The sequence below is a fragment of the Gekko japonicus genome, unplaced genomic scaffold (assembly GCF_001447785.1).
Source record: "Gekko japonicus isolate JY-2015 unplaced genomic scaffold, Gekko_japonicus_V1.1 scaffold1793, whole genome shotgun sequence".
Taxonomy (NCBI): domain Eukaryota; kingdom Metazoa; phylum Chordata; class Lepidosauria; order Squamata; family Gekkonidae; genus Gekko; species Gekko japonicus.
The window spans coordinates 171,696-188,055 of NW_015165874.1; the positions used below are offsets into that span (position 1 = coordinate 171,696).

General features: G+C 40.8%; 1 protein-coding gene across 1 annotated transcript in view; it reads right to left on the minus strand.

Moving 5' to 3' along the window:
• SLC12A8 (solute carrier family 12, member 8) overlaps nucleotides 1-16,360 on the minus strand; it is a 122,843-nt gene that overhangs the window by 95,363 nt on the left and 11,120 nt on the right. Inside the window, exons 3-4 of the mRNA XM_015411266.1 lie at nucleotides 15,829-16,020; nucleotides 12,191-12,422 (exon numbers count right to left, since the gene is read on the minus strand). Of these exons, the coding sequence (XP_015266752.1) occupies nucleotides 12,191-12,422; nucleotides 15,829-16,020 (424 nt within the window). The remainder of the gene's footprint in view (nucleotides 1-12,190; nucleotides 12,423-15,828; nucleotides 16,021-16,360) is intronic.

The following is a 16,360-nucleotide window of genomic DNA, read 5'->3' on the forward strand; positions in this document are numbered from 1 at the left end:
AGTTGGATGGGAGACCTCCAAGGAATGCTAGGGGCTTGTTGTGGAGACAGGCAGTGGCAAACCACCTCTGAATGTCTCTTGCCTCGAAAGCCATACGGGGTTGCCATAAGTCAGCTGTGACTTGACAGTAAGGTAAAGGTAAAGGTTCCCTTGCTCGAAAGCCAGTCGAATCCGACTCTAGGGTTGCGGTGCTCATCTCCGTTTCAAAGCCAAAGAGCCAGCGCTGTCCGAAGACGTTTCCGTGGCCATGTGGCCGGCATGACTAAACACCAAGGCGCACGGAACGCTGTTACCTTCCCACCGAAGTGGTACCTATTTATCTACTTGCAATTTCTTGCTTTCGAACTGCTAGGTTGGCAGGAGCTGGAACTAGAGACGGGAGCTCACTCCGTCATGCGGCACACTCAGGTCTCGAACTGATGAACTACTGACCTTCCACAGCCTGCAGTTCAGTGTTTTAACCACTTGAGCCACCATATCTCAAAATAGTAATAGATTTATATACTGGAAAACTTAAAAAAAAAAGGCAGGAAAAATGTTGAGGAGAAAGAAAAGCAGCTCATTTAAAAGCACGACAGGTGTTCCGTCTGACACTGAGCCGACAGCGTCTTCTAAGACAGTGTGCCATAACTCAGAAATGCAATCCCCACCCCCCACCCCAATCAAAACAGGTTTTGAAAAATGCTGATCAAGGCTCAACAAATAGCAGGAGGACAGTAACTTAGTTTTCAGGTATGTGAAACCACTGCAAAAAATCCACCTGACTTTAGGAGGGAAAGTGGGTTGAAGAAGCTAAAGTGTATGAAAGAGCCCTAAGGTCCAACACCAATAGTCTTTTACAACTGTGAGTGTGCTGGGCAATTGTGAATCTTGAGACTGTGATGCCATCCTAACATTCTAGTCATTTTCAGCACATGTCTAATTTCTGTGAAATTCTCTCCCAAAAAATTGAGAATGTTTGCAACATGACTCATCTTACTGTTCCAGCTCTCTCTGTGTGTGTTGTTGTTGTTGTTTTGGTGCAGTGGTTAAGTGCGCAGACTAATCTAGGAGAACCGGGTTTGATTCCCCCCTCCTCCACTTGCACCTGGCTGGATGGCTTTGGGCAAGCCGTAGTTCTGATAAGAGCTGTTCTTGAAAAAGAGCAGTTTCTGTCAAGAGCTCTCTCAGTCCCACCTACCTCACAGGGTGTCTGTTGTGGGGAGGGGAAGGGAAAGGAGTTCGTAAGCCGCTCTGAGACACCTTTGGGTAGTGAAGGGCGGGTATAAATCCAATCTCTTCTCTTCTTCATCTTCTTTAGTCTTTTGCAAATAAAGTCAAATAAGCTATTTTGGCTTGACTTGTTGTTGTTATGCTTGACTACAGCATAACAAAAACTGAAGATGAAGTGACACCTTCTGTTTACTTCTGTAACTGCATTTAATTTTATGGACTTTAAGAATATCATCCAGCTTAAAAAAAAACCCTCATGCATGTTTATCTGCAGCAAGTTTCCCAGTGCACACCACTTTAAATAACAGAACAGCCAATTTTAAGTTTGTTTGTGCAAAAAGAAACAATACACTGTTCTTAACAGGACACCAGAATCAACACATTAAACAATCATATGTATATTCCTAAATGTTAGTCTGATTCAAAAATCCAAATTATGGACATTTAATTTTAATTTAAGAACCCTTATGAGGCCAGCGTGGTACAACGGTTAGTGTTTGGACTTGTACCTGGGAGATTCAGGTTTAATCCACGTTCTACCATGAAACCTATCATATAACCCCTGGCCAGTCATTCTTTTTCACCCGAACCTACTTATTTTTACTGATTAATTTAGAATATTTCTATCCACCTCTTTGGAGTTCTGCTCAAAGCAGTTTACAACAATATTAAAATGCAAGCCATTAAGACGTGAGCGGCGCAAAAACTATCCATAAAACAGAAGCAGACCATCAAAAAGCCGATAAAATAAAACCCCTAATTAAAAGCCTGGGTAAAAAGAAGTGTGTTAACCCGGCATTCAATCGAAAGTAAAGCAGGCAGCAGGCAAGCCTCAAGGGGGACCGGTGTACCAAAGGCAAGGGGGCCACCATAGAAAATGCCCTGTCTGTAGTCACCAGCCACTCTAAAGGCAAGGGCGTAGAGAGCAGTGCCGGAGAGGCAGATCTTAACGGGTGGGCTGGATCGTATGGGACGAGACAGTCTTTCAGGTACCTCACTTGGCCCCAAGCCTTAAAAGTAGGAAACAGCACTTTAACTTGTGCCCAGAAACAAAAGAGTAACTAGTGCAGATCTTTTAAGCAAAGGGGAATGATGTGATTTTACCATCATTCCACCTAGAGGTTAACTTGAGTATTGGAAGGCCTTGTCAGGCTGAGCAGGTGCAGTGGAATGTGTTCATTAGGAGTCATTAAAAGTTAATTATGGGTTTAACATGAGCACTCTCTCCTCTTTCTTCTGTTTTTCCCTTTGCCTGTCTACCTGACATCTGTACCTGATGCTCACACTAGTATGCTGTATTGTGCCATAATTTGGATCATTCTTCCGCTCGCTATTATCAGATTGTTTACAGAAGGTTTACCGTCTTCACTACAGGTATCATATGTATTATGCAGCGAGTTAGTTTTGTTGTTTTTCCCGCTCTTGGACCTAATAGAGAATGTACTAGAATTTTAATATATTTTTTTTGCTTTCTTTAACTTTTAGAAGTAAACCATCTCTTTGTTATACCTGGTTTGCTTACTGTTTGAGCAGGAATCACCTTGGAACTCCCGGGGAAGCAGTATGGCAGATTTGCCAGGTTGTGGGGAGGTTGCTCAAGGTTCCAGGTGTTGGGGCCAGGAACAGCATCCCTCTAGGGCAATTTCAGTCCTGACAAGCCCTGCAACCAACATCTGTGACTGCCACATTCTGGACCAACTGAAGTTTCCAAACCATTTTCAAAAGCCACATATAGCACATTACGGTAATCTTAACCAGAGGTCATTTCGTAGAAAAAGAGGTGCTAGAACTCATTAGCATAACTCATTTGCATATGCCACACTCCCTGACATCACCAGAAGTGTGTCAGAAGGCAACACCCACCGCTCAGGCTCCACTGGACTGTTTTGGATTGCTAGCTATTGGGGGGGGGGGGATGTGCAGATCTGTCCTCGCAGAGGAGGGAGAGCTTGTACCTGGATAAAACTTGGTCTTAAAGGTGCCACTGGATGGTTTGGGGCCGGGGGGCCGGGGGGAGCTCTGCAGCTTACCTGGCTGCTTCTTGCTCTGACTGAGGGCTGCTGGGAGCAGGGGGTGGGGCTTGTTCTATGTGCCTGCCCCCTGGGCTCTTTACTGCCGGAGCTCCGCTCCTGTGCACTCCTGCAGGAAATGACCCCTAGTAATCTTAACTTAGATATGATCAGAGCATGAATCACTGAGGCTAGATCACACTTTTGGGGAATAACCATAGCTGGCACACCAGCCGGAGCTAATGAAGGCACTATGTGCCATGGAGACCTGACCTTCCAACCAAAGGCCAGGATCCAGTGGCACCCTCAACTTGCTCCTTCGCTGGGAGTGCAACCCCTCCAGCCCCTGAGGAGCTTCTCCACTGACCAACAGCACCTCATTCTTGCCTGGATTGAGCTTTAAGTTATTGGTCCCCATCCACTCCACTATCATTTCCAGACACCTATTCAGGACTTCCACAAACCCACCTGGCTTAGCTGTTACAGAGAAATAGAGCTGGATTTCATCCACATACTGGTGGCACCTCACACCAAATCCCCAGATGACTTATCTCAGCAGTTTCACGTAGATGTTAAATAGCATGGGGTATAAGAGGGAACTCTATGGGCATAAAAGCCACAGGGCTGAGCAGCAGTCCCCCAGCACCACCTTCTGAACTTGGATGGTCAAGTGAGAGAAAAATCACTGAAGCACAGTGCCCCCTAATACCAGCCCAGTTAGCCTTTCCAGAAAGATCTGTACACAGAGCACAAAGTACGCGGCTGTATCATATGAATTCAGCACCAATAACAGCAATTTATTAATACCTATAATTATTGTAAGATAACAATAATATATATATATATATTTCAATCCATCTAAGTTCAAAGGTTCCCCTCCTCAAGACTGACACATCATGTGTAGCAGTTTCACATATTTCTTCAAGTGGAACCCTAAAGCAGTGACAACTCAATTCACAACTCCTTATTCAAATCAGATGAGTAAGGTAGTTATAAATCCAGTTCATTTTTTCCCCAAAAAACGTTTTCAATAAATGAAGTACAGGTAAAATAGTAACCGCCTAGGTAACCCGTGACATCTCTTCAGTAATAAATCCAGTTCATAACTCCTCTTGATGGGTTGCCAGCTCATTTCTGGTTTTGAGTTCATCTTCATCAGTTATTCTTATCCTACAGTTCCAAATCAACTGCCTTACTCATAAGAGGAGTTATGAGCTGGATTTATTACTGCCTTACTCATCTGATTGGAATGAGGAGTTGTGAATTATCACTGCTTTAGGGTTCTATCCCACTAGAAGAAATATTTGGATGATATTGACACTGCACATAGAATGAACTCAGCTTATGCCAGAAGAAACGAACTTCCTAGAGAAGTGCATGTGAGATTCCATAAGAGAACTACAAGAAATGAGATACTTAAAGCAACAAATGAGACATCCCTACATATAGAAGACATAGAGATAAACGTCTTAAAATAAATCTTATGGAGATTCCTAATAGATGGCTACTCCCAGAAGGTGTATTCTTCACCTACAAAGGTAAAAGGTACAGAATTAATTCAACCTTTAAAGCAGAGGACTTCCTTAAGACACATGAAGAAGATTTTAAAACTGAAGAAGACAACACAGAAGCTACAGAAGAACAAGATCAAGACTTGCAGGGAGCTTCAGGAACATCTTTAACTATATCTAAGAAAACAACACCAACTAAAAAAGCACTAAAGATCACAACATCCCAAATACTTACAAGGTGGCAAAAGAGGGTGACAAAGAAGACATGGAACCACCGAAGCACATACATGATGGATAGAAGAAAAACAAGGATAGCTTCAATAAATGTAGGATTGAATGCACCCCAGAAAAGAAGACAGATATTTCAACAATTGGGAAAAAAATGCAGCTAGATATTATCTGTCTGCAAGAGACTCAAATAAAAGATGCAGATCAGAAATATCTACAAATTAAGAAATTTGGAAAAACCTTTATTTCTTCAGACAAGGACAAGAAAAAAGAGGTGTTGTTAACATATGTAAAAGAACACTTACATCCAGAGTTTATCTACACTGCAGAAGACGGCTGTATTCTGTTGGTGCAAATACAAAGACAATGGACTTTGATTGTAAACATCTATGCACCCAACCAACATGAGAAGAAATTCTATAAATGCTTGCAAGAACTGATCATAAAACAAAATTTCTATGAAATTTGCATCATGGGAGATTACAATGCAGTCTTTGATAGATAGAAAAATAACAACAGGAAAACAGAAACAAGGAAATGAACTTTCTGCCATATTTCTACAATTAGCAGAAGAATATAATCTAGTGGTTGCATGGAAAGTCAGAAATCCACAAAAAAAGATTATACCTTTTACTCTGCAAGACATAAGTCATGGTCAAGAATAGATATGTGCTGGATTTCTACAACAATGATAAATGATATACTGGAAGTGGAGATCCTTCCAGCAACTTTTGCAGATCACAATCCGGTCATGCTGACAATTCAGGATACTCCAAAGAAAAACAGATGGACATTGAATACTTCCATTTTAAAGAATGAAAAATTAAGAGACTCCAAAAAAGAATTCCAAATGTTCTTTGAACAAAACATTCAACCACAGATCTCCATCATCAGAATTGTATGGGATGCATTTAAAGCCTACACCAGAGGCTGGCTGATTAGAGAAGCTGCACAAGTAAAAAAAGTTAAGATCAGAAAGATTTCTCCAGATTCAAGAACAGATTAAAAAACAGGAAGAAAAGCTGAAACAAGACCTCTCAACTGAACAGATAAAACTGAAATTAAAACTTTTACAACACCAAATGAACTGCTTATTGACACAGGAAATAGCAAAAAAAAAAAAGTATGCCAAACGAAACTATTTTGAAAACGCAAATAAACCAACCAGATGGCTAGCCTATAAATTACGTAAACAAATGGAGAAAAGCAAATAAGGATACTTAGAGATAAGAACATAAGAACATAAGAGATGCCAATGTTGGATCAGGCCAAAGGCTCATCCAGTCCAACACTCTGTATCACACAGTGGCCAGAAATACCAGGTGCCATCAGGAGGTCCACCAGTGGGGCCAGGACATTAGAAGCCATCCCACTGTTGACCCCCCCCCAAGCACCAAGATGGCAGAGCATCACTTGCCCCAGAGTCCCTATCTATACCTTGTGGCTAATAGCCACTGATGGACCTCTGCTCCATATGCTTGTCTAATTCCCTTTTGAAGCCGTCCATGCTTGTAGCCGCTTCCTGTGGCAGTGAATTCCATGTGTTAATCACTCTTTGGGTGAAGAAGAACTTCCTTTTACCCATTATAACCCAACCGCTCAGCAATTTCATGGAGTGCCCACGAGTTCTTGTATTGTGAGAAAGGGAGAAAAATACCTCTTTCTCTACCTGCTCTTTCCCATGCATAATCTTATAAACCTCAATCATGTCACCCCTAGTCGTCGTTTCTCCAAGCTAAAGAGCCCTAAGCGCCTTAACCTTTCCTCATGGGGAAAGTGTTCCAACCCTTTTATCATTCGAGTTGCCCTTTTCTGCACTTTTTCCAAAGCTATAATATCCTTTTTAAGGTGTGGTGACCAGAATTGCACACAGTATTCCAGATGAGGTCGCACCATTGATTTATATAGCGGCATTATGATATTGGCTGATCTGTTTACAATACCCTTCCTAATAATCCCCAGCATAGCATTGGCCTTCTTTATTGCAGTCACACACTGTCTCGACATCTTCAGTGAGTTATCTACTACAACTCCAAGATCTCTCTCTTGATCAGTCTCTGCCAGTTCAGACCCCATCAACGTGTATTTATAGTTAGGATTTTTGGCTCCAATGTGCATCACCTTGCACTTGGCCACATTGAACCCCATTTGCCATGTTGACGCCCACTCGCCCAAAATTGACAGATCCCTTTGGAGTGCCTCACAATCCTCACTGGTTTTCACCACCCTGAACAACTTCGTATCATCCGCAAATTTAGCCACTTCACTGCTTACTCCCAACTCCAAATCATTAATGAACAAGTTAAAAAGCAGTGGACCAAGTACTGATCCCTGCGGTACCCCACTGCTTACCACCCTCCACTGAGAAAATTGCCCACCTACACTCACTCTCTGTTTTCTATGAACTAGCCAGTTTTTGATCCATAAAAGGACTTGTCCTTCTATCCCATGATTTTTGAGCTTACTTAGGAGCCTTTGATGAGGAACTTTATCAAAAGCTTTCTGGAAGTCAAGGTAAACAATATCTATTGGATCCCCCTTGTCCACATGTTTGTTCACCCCCTCAAAGAACATTAACAGGTTAGTGAGACAAGATCTTCCCTTACAGAACCCATGTTGAGTCTGCCTCAATAGGTTTTGTTCATCTATGTGCCTACTAATTCTTTCCTTAATAATGGTTTCCACCAATTTACCCGGTATCGACGTCAGACTGACTGGCCTGTATGACATGGGAGAAGAAAAAAATGTGGAATTATTCTATGGAAAGCTTCACCAGAAAAGAGAATCAACACAAGACCAAATTTAAAAATATTTGGAAAATCATAAAAATAAAAATTCACAGAAGAGCAAAGGAAAATCCCAAATGACCCAATATCTATTGCTGAAGTGACAGAAGCACCGAAAAAACAAAAAAGACAAAAACTCCATGTCCTGATGGACTTCCTGTGGAATTTTATCATCTATTTGAAGATCAATTGATATTGCCATTAAAAACAGTTATCCAAAATATAATAATTGAAGGGAAACCCCCAGAGTCTTGGAATGAAGCTTTGATAACATTAATACATAAACAAAATTCAGATGAGAAAGAAATCAAGAACTATAGGCCAATTTCTATATAGGCCATGATCGTGATGAAGCTACAAGAACATCCTCTTACTAAATGTGGATTACAAAATTTATGTCTCCATTTTGGCTGCAAGAATGAAACTAGTCCTATCTCAAACAATTCATAGAGATCAAGCAGGTTGTCTTCCTAAAAGACAACTTAGAAATAATGTAAGAATGATATTAAATGCAATAGCATACTTCGAAGCCCACCCAAAAAAATTGGCTCTAATCTTTTTAGACACAGAAAAAGCCTTCGATAATGTCAGTTGGAATTTTATGTTGGAGTTCTTTTAGAAGCTGAGTCTGGTAATTAATTTTATATGATGATCAGAGCAATCTACACTAAACAACAAGCTAAGGTGTTAATAAATGGAGACTCATCACAAAATATTGATATTTAAAAGGGAACTAGACAAGGCTGCCCACTTTCTCCATTGTTATTTATTTTTGTTCTTAAAGTATTAAACAATATGATCAGAGTGGATGTACAGATTAAAGGACTCCAAATAAGAGGGGAAGAATATAAACTACACACCTTTGAGGACGATTTAGTATTCATCTTAGAGAATCCATTGAACTCTATTAAACAACTGTTAGGCTCTTTGCAAGAGTATGGCGTGGTGGCAGGATTGAAAGTTAATTGTAACAAAACAAAAATGCTTATTAAAGGTATGACTAAAACCCAAGCCCACCAACTGCAAGAACTAGCAGGCCTGGAAATTCAAAAGAAAGTGAAATATTTAGGAATAACTATATCAAATAGATGCAGCTCTTTGGTGGAAAACAATTATATGGAACACATAAAAGAAATTAAAAAAGACTTGGAGAAATGGAAAAATCTTCAAATATTCTTTATGGGAAGGATTGCAACTATTAAAATGAGTATATTGCCAAGACTGATATTTAAAAGAACTTGATAAATTGACAACACAATTAAACTTAAAGCACTACAAGATACCAAAGAGACCTGGATTTGCTGTACCAGATTGGCTCTTGTATTACAGAGCAGCTGCCTTGACATGGTTGAAAGATTGGATTACTTTATAGGATACAATTGAAATTAGAAGGCCATGATCTTTTGCTAGGTTGGCACACTTTTGTATGGTATGGGAAGGCAAATATCCATAAATATTTCAAACAACATCTTATTAGGTCTTCCCCATTGAAGGTTTGGGAAGAAATTAAACCCATTCTCTACACCAAGATACCAAAATGGGTGGCCCCATTGGAAGCCTTTATAAAACCTAATTTATTTCAGGAGGGTTCACTGCTAAGATATGAAGATATATTGGATAATAAAAATGAATTAAAGACAATAGAAAACCTTACATGGTGGGAAAAAGCACAAGTTGAATCAAGATACACTAAAGACAAATCAACAGGTTTTTATGAGAAAATAATAGAAATAGAAAAGATATTGATGTACTCTGATGAGAAATTGATTAAGAAATGTTATGCATTATTGTTGGACATCAAGACTCAAGATGAAGTAGTTAAAAATGTTATGATAAGGTTGGCACAAAATTTGGTATATCACCCCAGAACAATTGGCAAAGTTCTATGCTAATCTATCAAATGTATGTTGGAAATGTCAAAACAGTGTTGGGACCTTTTATCATATGTGGTGGCTATGTGAAAACGCTAAAAAAATTGGTGTTGGATTCATGAAATATTACAAAAAATGTTTTAAAAAATAGCATACCCTTTGTACCAGAAATATTTTTGTTGAATGTTTTACCAGAATATTGTAAAAAACATGACTCTTATCTTATTTTATGTGTAATAACATCAGCAAGAATTTTATATGCTAAGTACTGAAGTAAGGAAATGCCCTCAAGAGAAGAAATTCTAAACAAATTGTTGGAAACTGCAGAAATGGATAAGTTAACAGCAATTCTGAAAAGACAACCAAAGACAATTTTTGAAAATACTTGGTCAAGATTTTACAAATGGCTTGAAGGTTATAATAAATAAAATTTACAGACTCATAAAGCATTATAAGGACATATAAACTACAATTTTTATATATATTTGCAAGAGCTATATATAATGATAGAAGGGTGTAATGGATAAAATTATGATCAAATTAGGTATGAGTTTTGTTAACAAGAAATGTAAAAATACTTGGATACCCTCTTTTTATGTTTTGTTTGTCTGTTTTCTTAAAATAAAAAATTGTTTATAAATTTTTTTTAAAGGAATTGTTACCTTGTGCTAAGTCAACCCATTAATTTCTGATCAGAGTTTTAATTAATTAATCTATTAAATACTTTCAAATGTTTAGATTGAAATCTTAAGAACTGAATAAAATGGGCCTTAGGTCTTAGCACACCTATTGAGGATTGCTCCCCTAATCTTTTAACTATTTCAACCTCTGCAGGAACAGAGACATTTTTATATTGTTGATCTTTCTACCTGCATACAAGCAAAAAAAACCACAAACCCACTGCATACAAGGAAGTCTAATGTACCCCATCACATAGGCCCCCTTCCAACCTACGTCCCATCCCAAGGGTTGCTGGCAGTGGGGCTAGGATGAATGACCCGCCTCCGACATTGGTGTTGTGTAACGCCAGGTCTATAAATAATAAGACCATAGTCCTTCGGGTCTTCCTGCTTGAGCAGAAAGTAGACCTGGTGTGCATGACCGAGACCTGGGTGCAAGAAGGAGAGACAGTAGCTGTCTCTCAGTTGGCTCCCCCTTGGGTTCTTGGTCCTCCACCAATTTCAGACTAAGGGACATGGGGGAGGAGTGGCTCTATTCATTTGGGAGGCTTACTCCTTCAGAGTGCTCCCGCCATCGAAGATCATGGGCATAGAGTGTGCCGGTCTAGTGTGGGAAGCCGAGGAGAGTTTGGCGATTTGGCTGGTGTACCAACCACCCAACACACCGGCCAATAGCCTGCTGTCCCTGATGGAGGCTGTGTCCGGCTGGGCATTTGAACAACTTAGACTGATAGCCTTGGGGGGTTTCAACGTCCATGCCGCCAACGCGAGCTCCATTCAAGCAGCGGACCTAGTGTCATCCACGGCAGCACCGGGACTCTCCCAATATGTAACAACTCCTACTTCCCGGGCTGGTCACACGCTCGATCTGGTCTTTATGGCGGGAGTCACGGTGGACCGGATCACTGCCCAGGCAGTGCTATGGTTGGACCACCTTGCCCTGAGGAACCGTTTGAATGTTTCACCTCGACCCTGTTTGAGCGGCAAGCGTATTTTAGCTTGCCCGTGGAGCCAAATGGACCCAGTGTGGCTTCAGTTGGCTCTACGGGGTCTCCGACAGATCAGGCAGTTGGTTCCCTTCCTCGAATGCAACCATTTGGCAACAGCGATCCATGCGATGGTCACCTCGAGATTAGACTACTGTAATGCTCTCTACATGGGGCTGCCCTTGTCCCAAATCCGGAAGCTGCAGCTGGTGCAAAATGATGCAGCCAGGCTGTTGATGGGCCTCTCTATGCGGGAGCACATCCAGTTGGTGCTGAAAGCATTGCACTGGCTGCCAATAGCATACCAGATTCACTTCAAGGTGCTGGTTTTGACCTTTAAAGCCCTTTATGGTCAAGGTCCAGCATACCTGAGGGACCACCTTTCCCCATACGTTCTCCAGAGAACACTACATTCAAGGGCCCAAAACTGGCTGGCCCTCCCAGGCCCCAAGGATGTCAAGCTGGCGATAACCAGAGCCAGGGCCTCCTTGGTGGTGGCTCCATACTGGTGGAATGAGCTCCTGGAGGAGATCAGGGCCCTGTGGGACCTTTCACAGTTCCACAGGGCCTGTAAGACGGAGCTCTTCCACCAGGCCTTCGATTAGGAGCTGCCTTAAACATCGAGCCCGCCTTGGAGGGAAGGTTGAGGTATAAATAGAAATAATAACAATAACAATGCTTTTGCTAAAGGTATGCTTCTGCATTTAATGCTTTGTGCATCCTCATGACACTGATTTTCATTAGGTCAGCACTCCTGTATCTGGACGTATATGGCATGACAAGTCAATCTCTTCCATATTCCTCTTGCCTTTGAAACTCCTCAAGCAAGCGATGAAACAGAGAAGTACCGTGGTCTTTGTAAGCACAACAGCGTTTACCAATCTTGAGGAATCAAGAAAATCCTTACCTGAATCTAGATGGGTGAAAGATCCGATGACAAAATCCAGTGTGGAAACAGCCAGTAGAAAGAGTAGCAGCAGCTGGAGACGGATTATCCATTTTACACCAGCAAGATTAATTGCAAGCAAGCCTAGAAGGACAGCAAGTGAGATGCCTCTCACTGCCCAAATGTTACTGAGACTCAGAAGTTCAGAGATAGATTCAGAAAATCCAGTAATGTACATAGCACCTGCAACACACTGAAAGATAAGTCTGTTTCAGTGAAACTACTATGAGAAACCATATACAGAAAATCTGGAAAGCCCAGAAGATACATTAATTTTAAATGTTATGTCAGTATTTATAAACTTTTACATGGATAAAAACCTGTGCTTCAAAGTGGCTTTAAAAAGGTCCATCAATAAAAACAACAATTTGATTTTAAAAAGCTTCCATGATTCATCACTTTCATTTATTTTAAATAACAGCACTGCGGTACTAGATTCAGATTCAGACACCTTTAATGGCATAGTAAGTAAAGTAAAGGTTCCCTTGCTTGAAAGCCAGTCGAATCTGACTCTAGGGTTGCGGTGCTCATCTCCGTTTCAAAGCCGAAGAGCCAGCGCTGTCCGAAGACGTTTCCGTGGTCATGTGGCCGGCATGACTAAACACCAAGGCGCATGGAACGCTGTTACCTTCCCACCGAAGTGGTACCTATTTATCTACTTGCAATTTCTTGCTTTCAAACTGCTAGGTTGGCAGGAGCTGGAACTAGAGATGGGAGCTCACTCCATCATGTGGCACCCAGGTCTCGAACTGCTGAACTACCAACCTTCCACAGCCTGCAGTTCAGCGTCTTAACCACTTGAGCCACAAATCCATTTAAGAAGATACACTGAATTCCAGTAAGTAAATTTAGACAATAAAATAGGCGTATTATGTAAAAAGACTGTATCTGAGTGCGGCTGATTCGGCTAAGAATTCTGCAGCCATAATTGTAGTATCAGTGGGGAATTTCACATTACCCGTCTTCTCCCGGTTTCAAGCCGGGAGTCTTCCGTTTGCAGATGAACCGGTAGAGGGCTGCCGTTTCACACACGGCTTGCCCCTACCGGAAAGGAGCCGATTCAGAAGCGGTTCGGCATTTTACACACGCACCGCTTTGTTTCCCCACGTTTTTTTTTTAAGTCCGTCTTATAGCGATATATCGATATACCAGTATTCCAATGTATTCCAATGGAATCGGTATAGCGTTATATCGATATATCGATATAAGCCGAACGTTCAAAAAAAAAAAAGCCCGCGCGGCTGAAAAAAGGCGGGAAAGAAGCGTATTGGAACCGGGAGAGGGAACGGGAGCCTCCTCGGAAGCAGTTGACAGGTAAAATGCTTCCCTCCCGGTTCATGAAAAGTATTTAATTCTAGGTTGAAAAGTCTTTGTCTAATAGATTGAAAGATCGAGGTTTTGTCCATCTGGAGAAAGTAATCAGTCGAAAACCCTATTTGATTAATTTTTTCTTCTATTTTTGAAAACCAGAGGGGACTGTGTATCAATGTTCCCTCTAAGCTGTGGAGTCTTCTGAGCAAAAATTCTTCTTTGTGAGCTCCTGGCATTAAAGTTTGTCAGAATATGAATATAGAGGCACAGGTGCAGAGATAATGTTTACATGTATAAAGTTAGATTGCGCCTGCAAACTACTTGAGGATTCAAGCTTGATAGATGTGGGCGTGTACTGAGAGAGGCTCTGTCAGTCTCATCTGTGTGAGGCAGCCTGAACTCTGATTGGCTGTCGCGACTGTCTTGGTCATACACAGAGATTCTAAGAGTGACAGTTATTCAGTTACTCTCTGTCAGTTGGTCTGTCTGTGAGCACAACTGTTGTTAGCTCTATGTTAATCTGTTATTATATACAAAGTTATTGTTTAATCATTCACCAGTTAATAGTTATATAAACACCATTTGACTTAACCGTATTTGGTGAGTTTATTTTGAGTCTTCCACGAAACTCTTTAACAACAGGTATATACCACATACCTTCAACAAAGTTGTGAGCAAGCGATTTGGCTACTGCATACATTAGTTTGCTCCCAAGCCATCCTTCCTGAGCTAAGACAAAAATGAGTGAGCCAGAGGCAAAAAACCCTGTGAGCTAGCTCACACTAACTCAGCTTAGAGGGAACACTGCTGTGTATATCATTTTTTGAGTGTGAAATCAAAAAACAAATGGACCACATCACGCCAACCCCTCATGATACGGAGTTGCACTGCAGTACTAACTACAGGAAATAAAATACCTTCCAGCCCAGTTAAACAGCTGTCTCCCTCACCCTCAGAATGCTGTTGGAAAGGGGTATGTGTGGAATTCTCTGATTTCCCAAATGTGTGGTCAGGGATTGTTGGTGAATTTCTTTGAAAAGGAAGAGTCAAACAACAGGTGCCACCACTGAAAAAATTCTATCTTGAACATGCTTATTTTGAAAGAGGCGTCACCATTTCAGATTTCAGGAGCAGAAGAGAAGTAAAGATAAATTGCTGGGAGAACATTCTCATTAAGATATTTAAAGGTCTGCTTTTTTATATTTGATGATTTTCAGTGGCAAAAAGACAGGGTATCAGTGTGGTCAAAAGTCCCAGTATCTGACTGCAATAATAAGCAAACTGCTTCTAGGACTGCAGTTCATAAGCAATATAGTTTTGAGTTATGGTGCTGAAATATTCATTCATTCATTCATTCATTCATTCATTCATTCATTCATTCATTCATTCATTCATTCATTCATTCATTCATTCATTCATTCATTCATTCATTCATTCATTCATTCATTCATTCATTCATTCATTCATTCATTCATTCATTCATTCATTCATTCATTCATTCATCAGTTTGGTGTCAGAGTTCTCTCCGCCCCATCCACCTCACAGGGTGTCTGTTGTGGGGAGGGGAAGGGAAAGGAGTTTGTAAGCCGCTCTGAGACTCCAAGTGAAGGGCGGAGTATAAATCCAATCTCTTCTCTTCTTCTTCTTCTTTTATTCCTGATCCACACTGTAGCCACAGATTCGGTTGCAATTCTTGTTGAAAAACCCTGTGACACTACTGATCAACCTCTTGTAATCATATGCCCTTGAATGAGCATGAAGTTCTGTTTTTCAATATAAATAGTATATGTGCTAACCCTGAGGAACCCAAATCAACAGCCTTGCCAGTGTTATATGCATATTTTTGGTTGAAACACCGTATCCTCCTTCAGGGGCAAGGGAAAGAAAAAAAAAAAAGCCAGTTTGGCAATGATATGACAATGTTCCAGAAAAATTTATGCGCCTGGCCAGTTACCTCTTTGAAAAGCTACTCTTTGTACTCGTTCACTGCAAGAACTAGTAATCAGAATTATGTCTGATGCTATGGTCTTAGAATTATAACCCACATAAACAAACAGGAAAGGTAGCCCTTGCTACTAATGTTGGCCTGTCCTGGCGAATACTGCTATAATTTTTATTGCATAACACAGTGCACTTTTCATAATGTCACATCTATATGCCTCCTACTGTGCAATTCAAGATTACATTAACATTCAGTAAATGCTACATGTCTTGGGCAAAACTTAGAAACGCAACTGGAAACTTTTATAAATAAGGGATTTCCCCCCCGAAAAAGTGAATATTCCTACCTGGCCAAAAATATAAAGAAGGCCAACGGTTCCTCCAACTTGACCTCCAAGGATGGTAGAAACCATTGAGTAGACTCCTCCACTTCCAATGCTGCACCTTTCACAGATCCCAATGCCAGATAAAACTGTTATCAAAGCCACCAAGATAACAATGGACACCAAAAACATGCCCATCAGAATGCCAGTGTTTCCCTGAAAAAAAGGGGGGGGAGTGATTGAAGTATGTAAATGAAGTATGTAATTGGGAGTAATTGGAACATGATATGGAACTCTCAGTGTTCTCCTAAGAATACATAGAAAGGTGCAATGGATTAGGATGGCACTGGTCCAAGCAGACCATCAGAAGATTACTGGACAGAAGATACATGTGCATCTTCACTTCTCATCTGTATTACTACACCACCATCAGATTCCACAAATATTTAATAATCAAGAATGTTATCATATGTTTGGCTGTGTAACAGTGAATATTTCATAATATGCACTAAATTTGGAAATGTAATATTTGGCAGTGGCATTTTATCTATTTTAC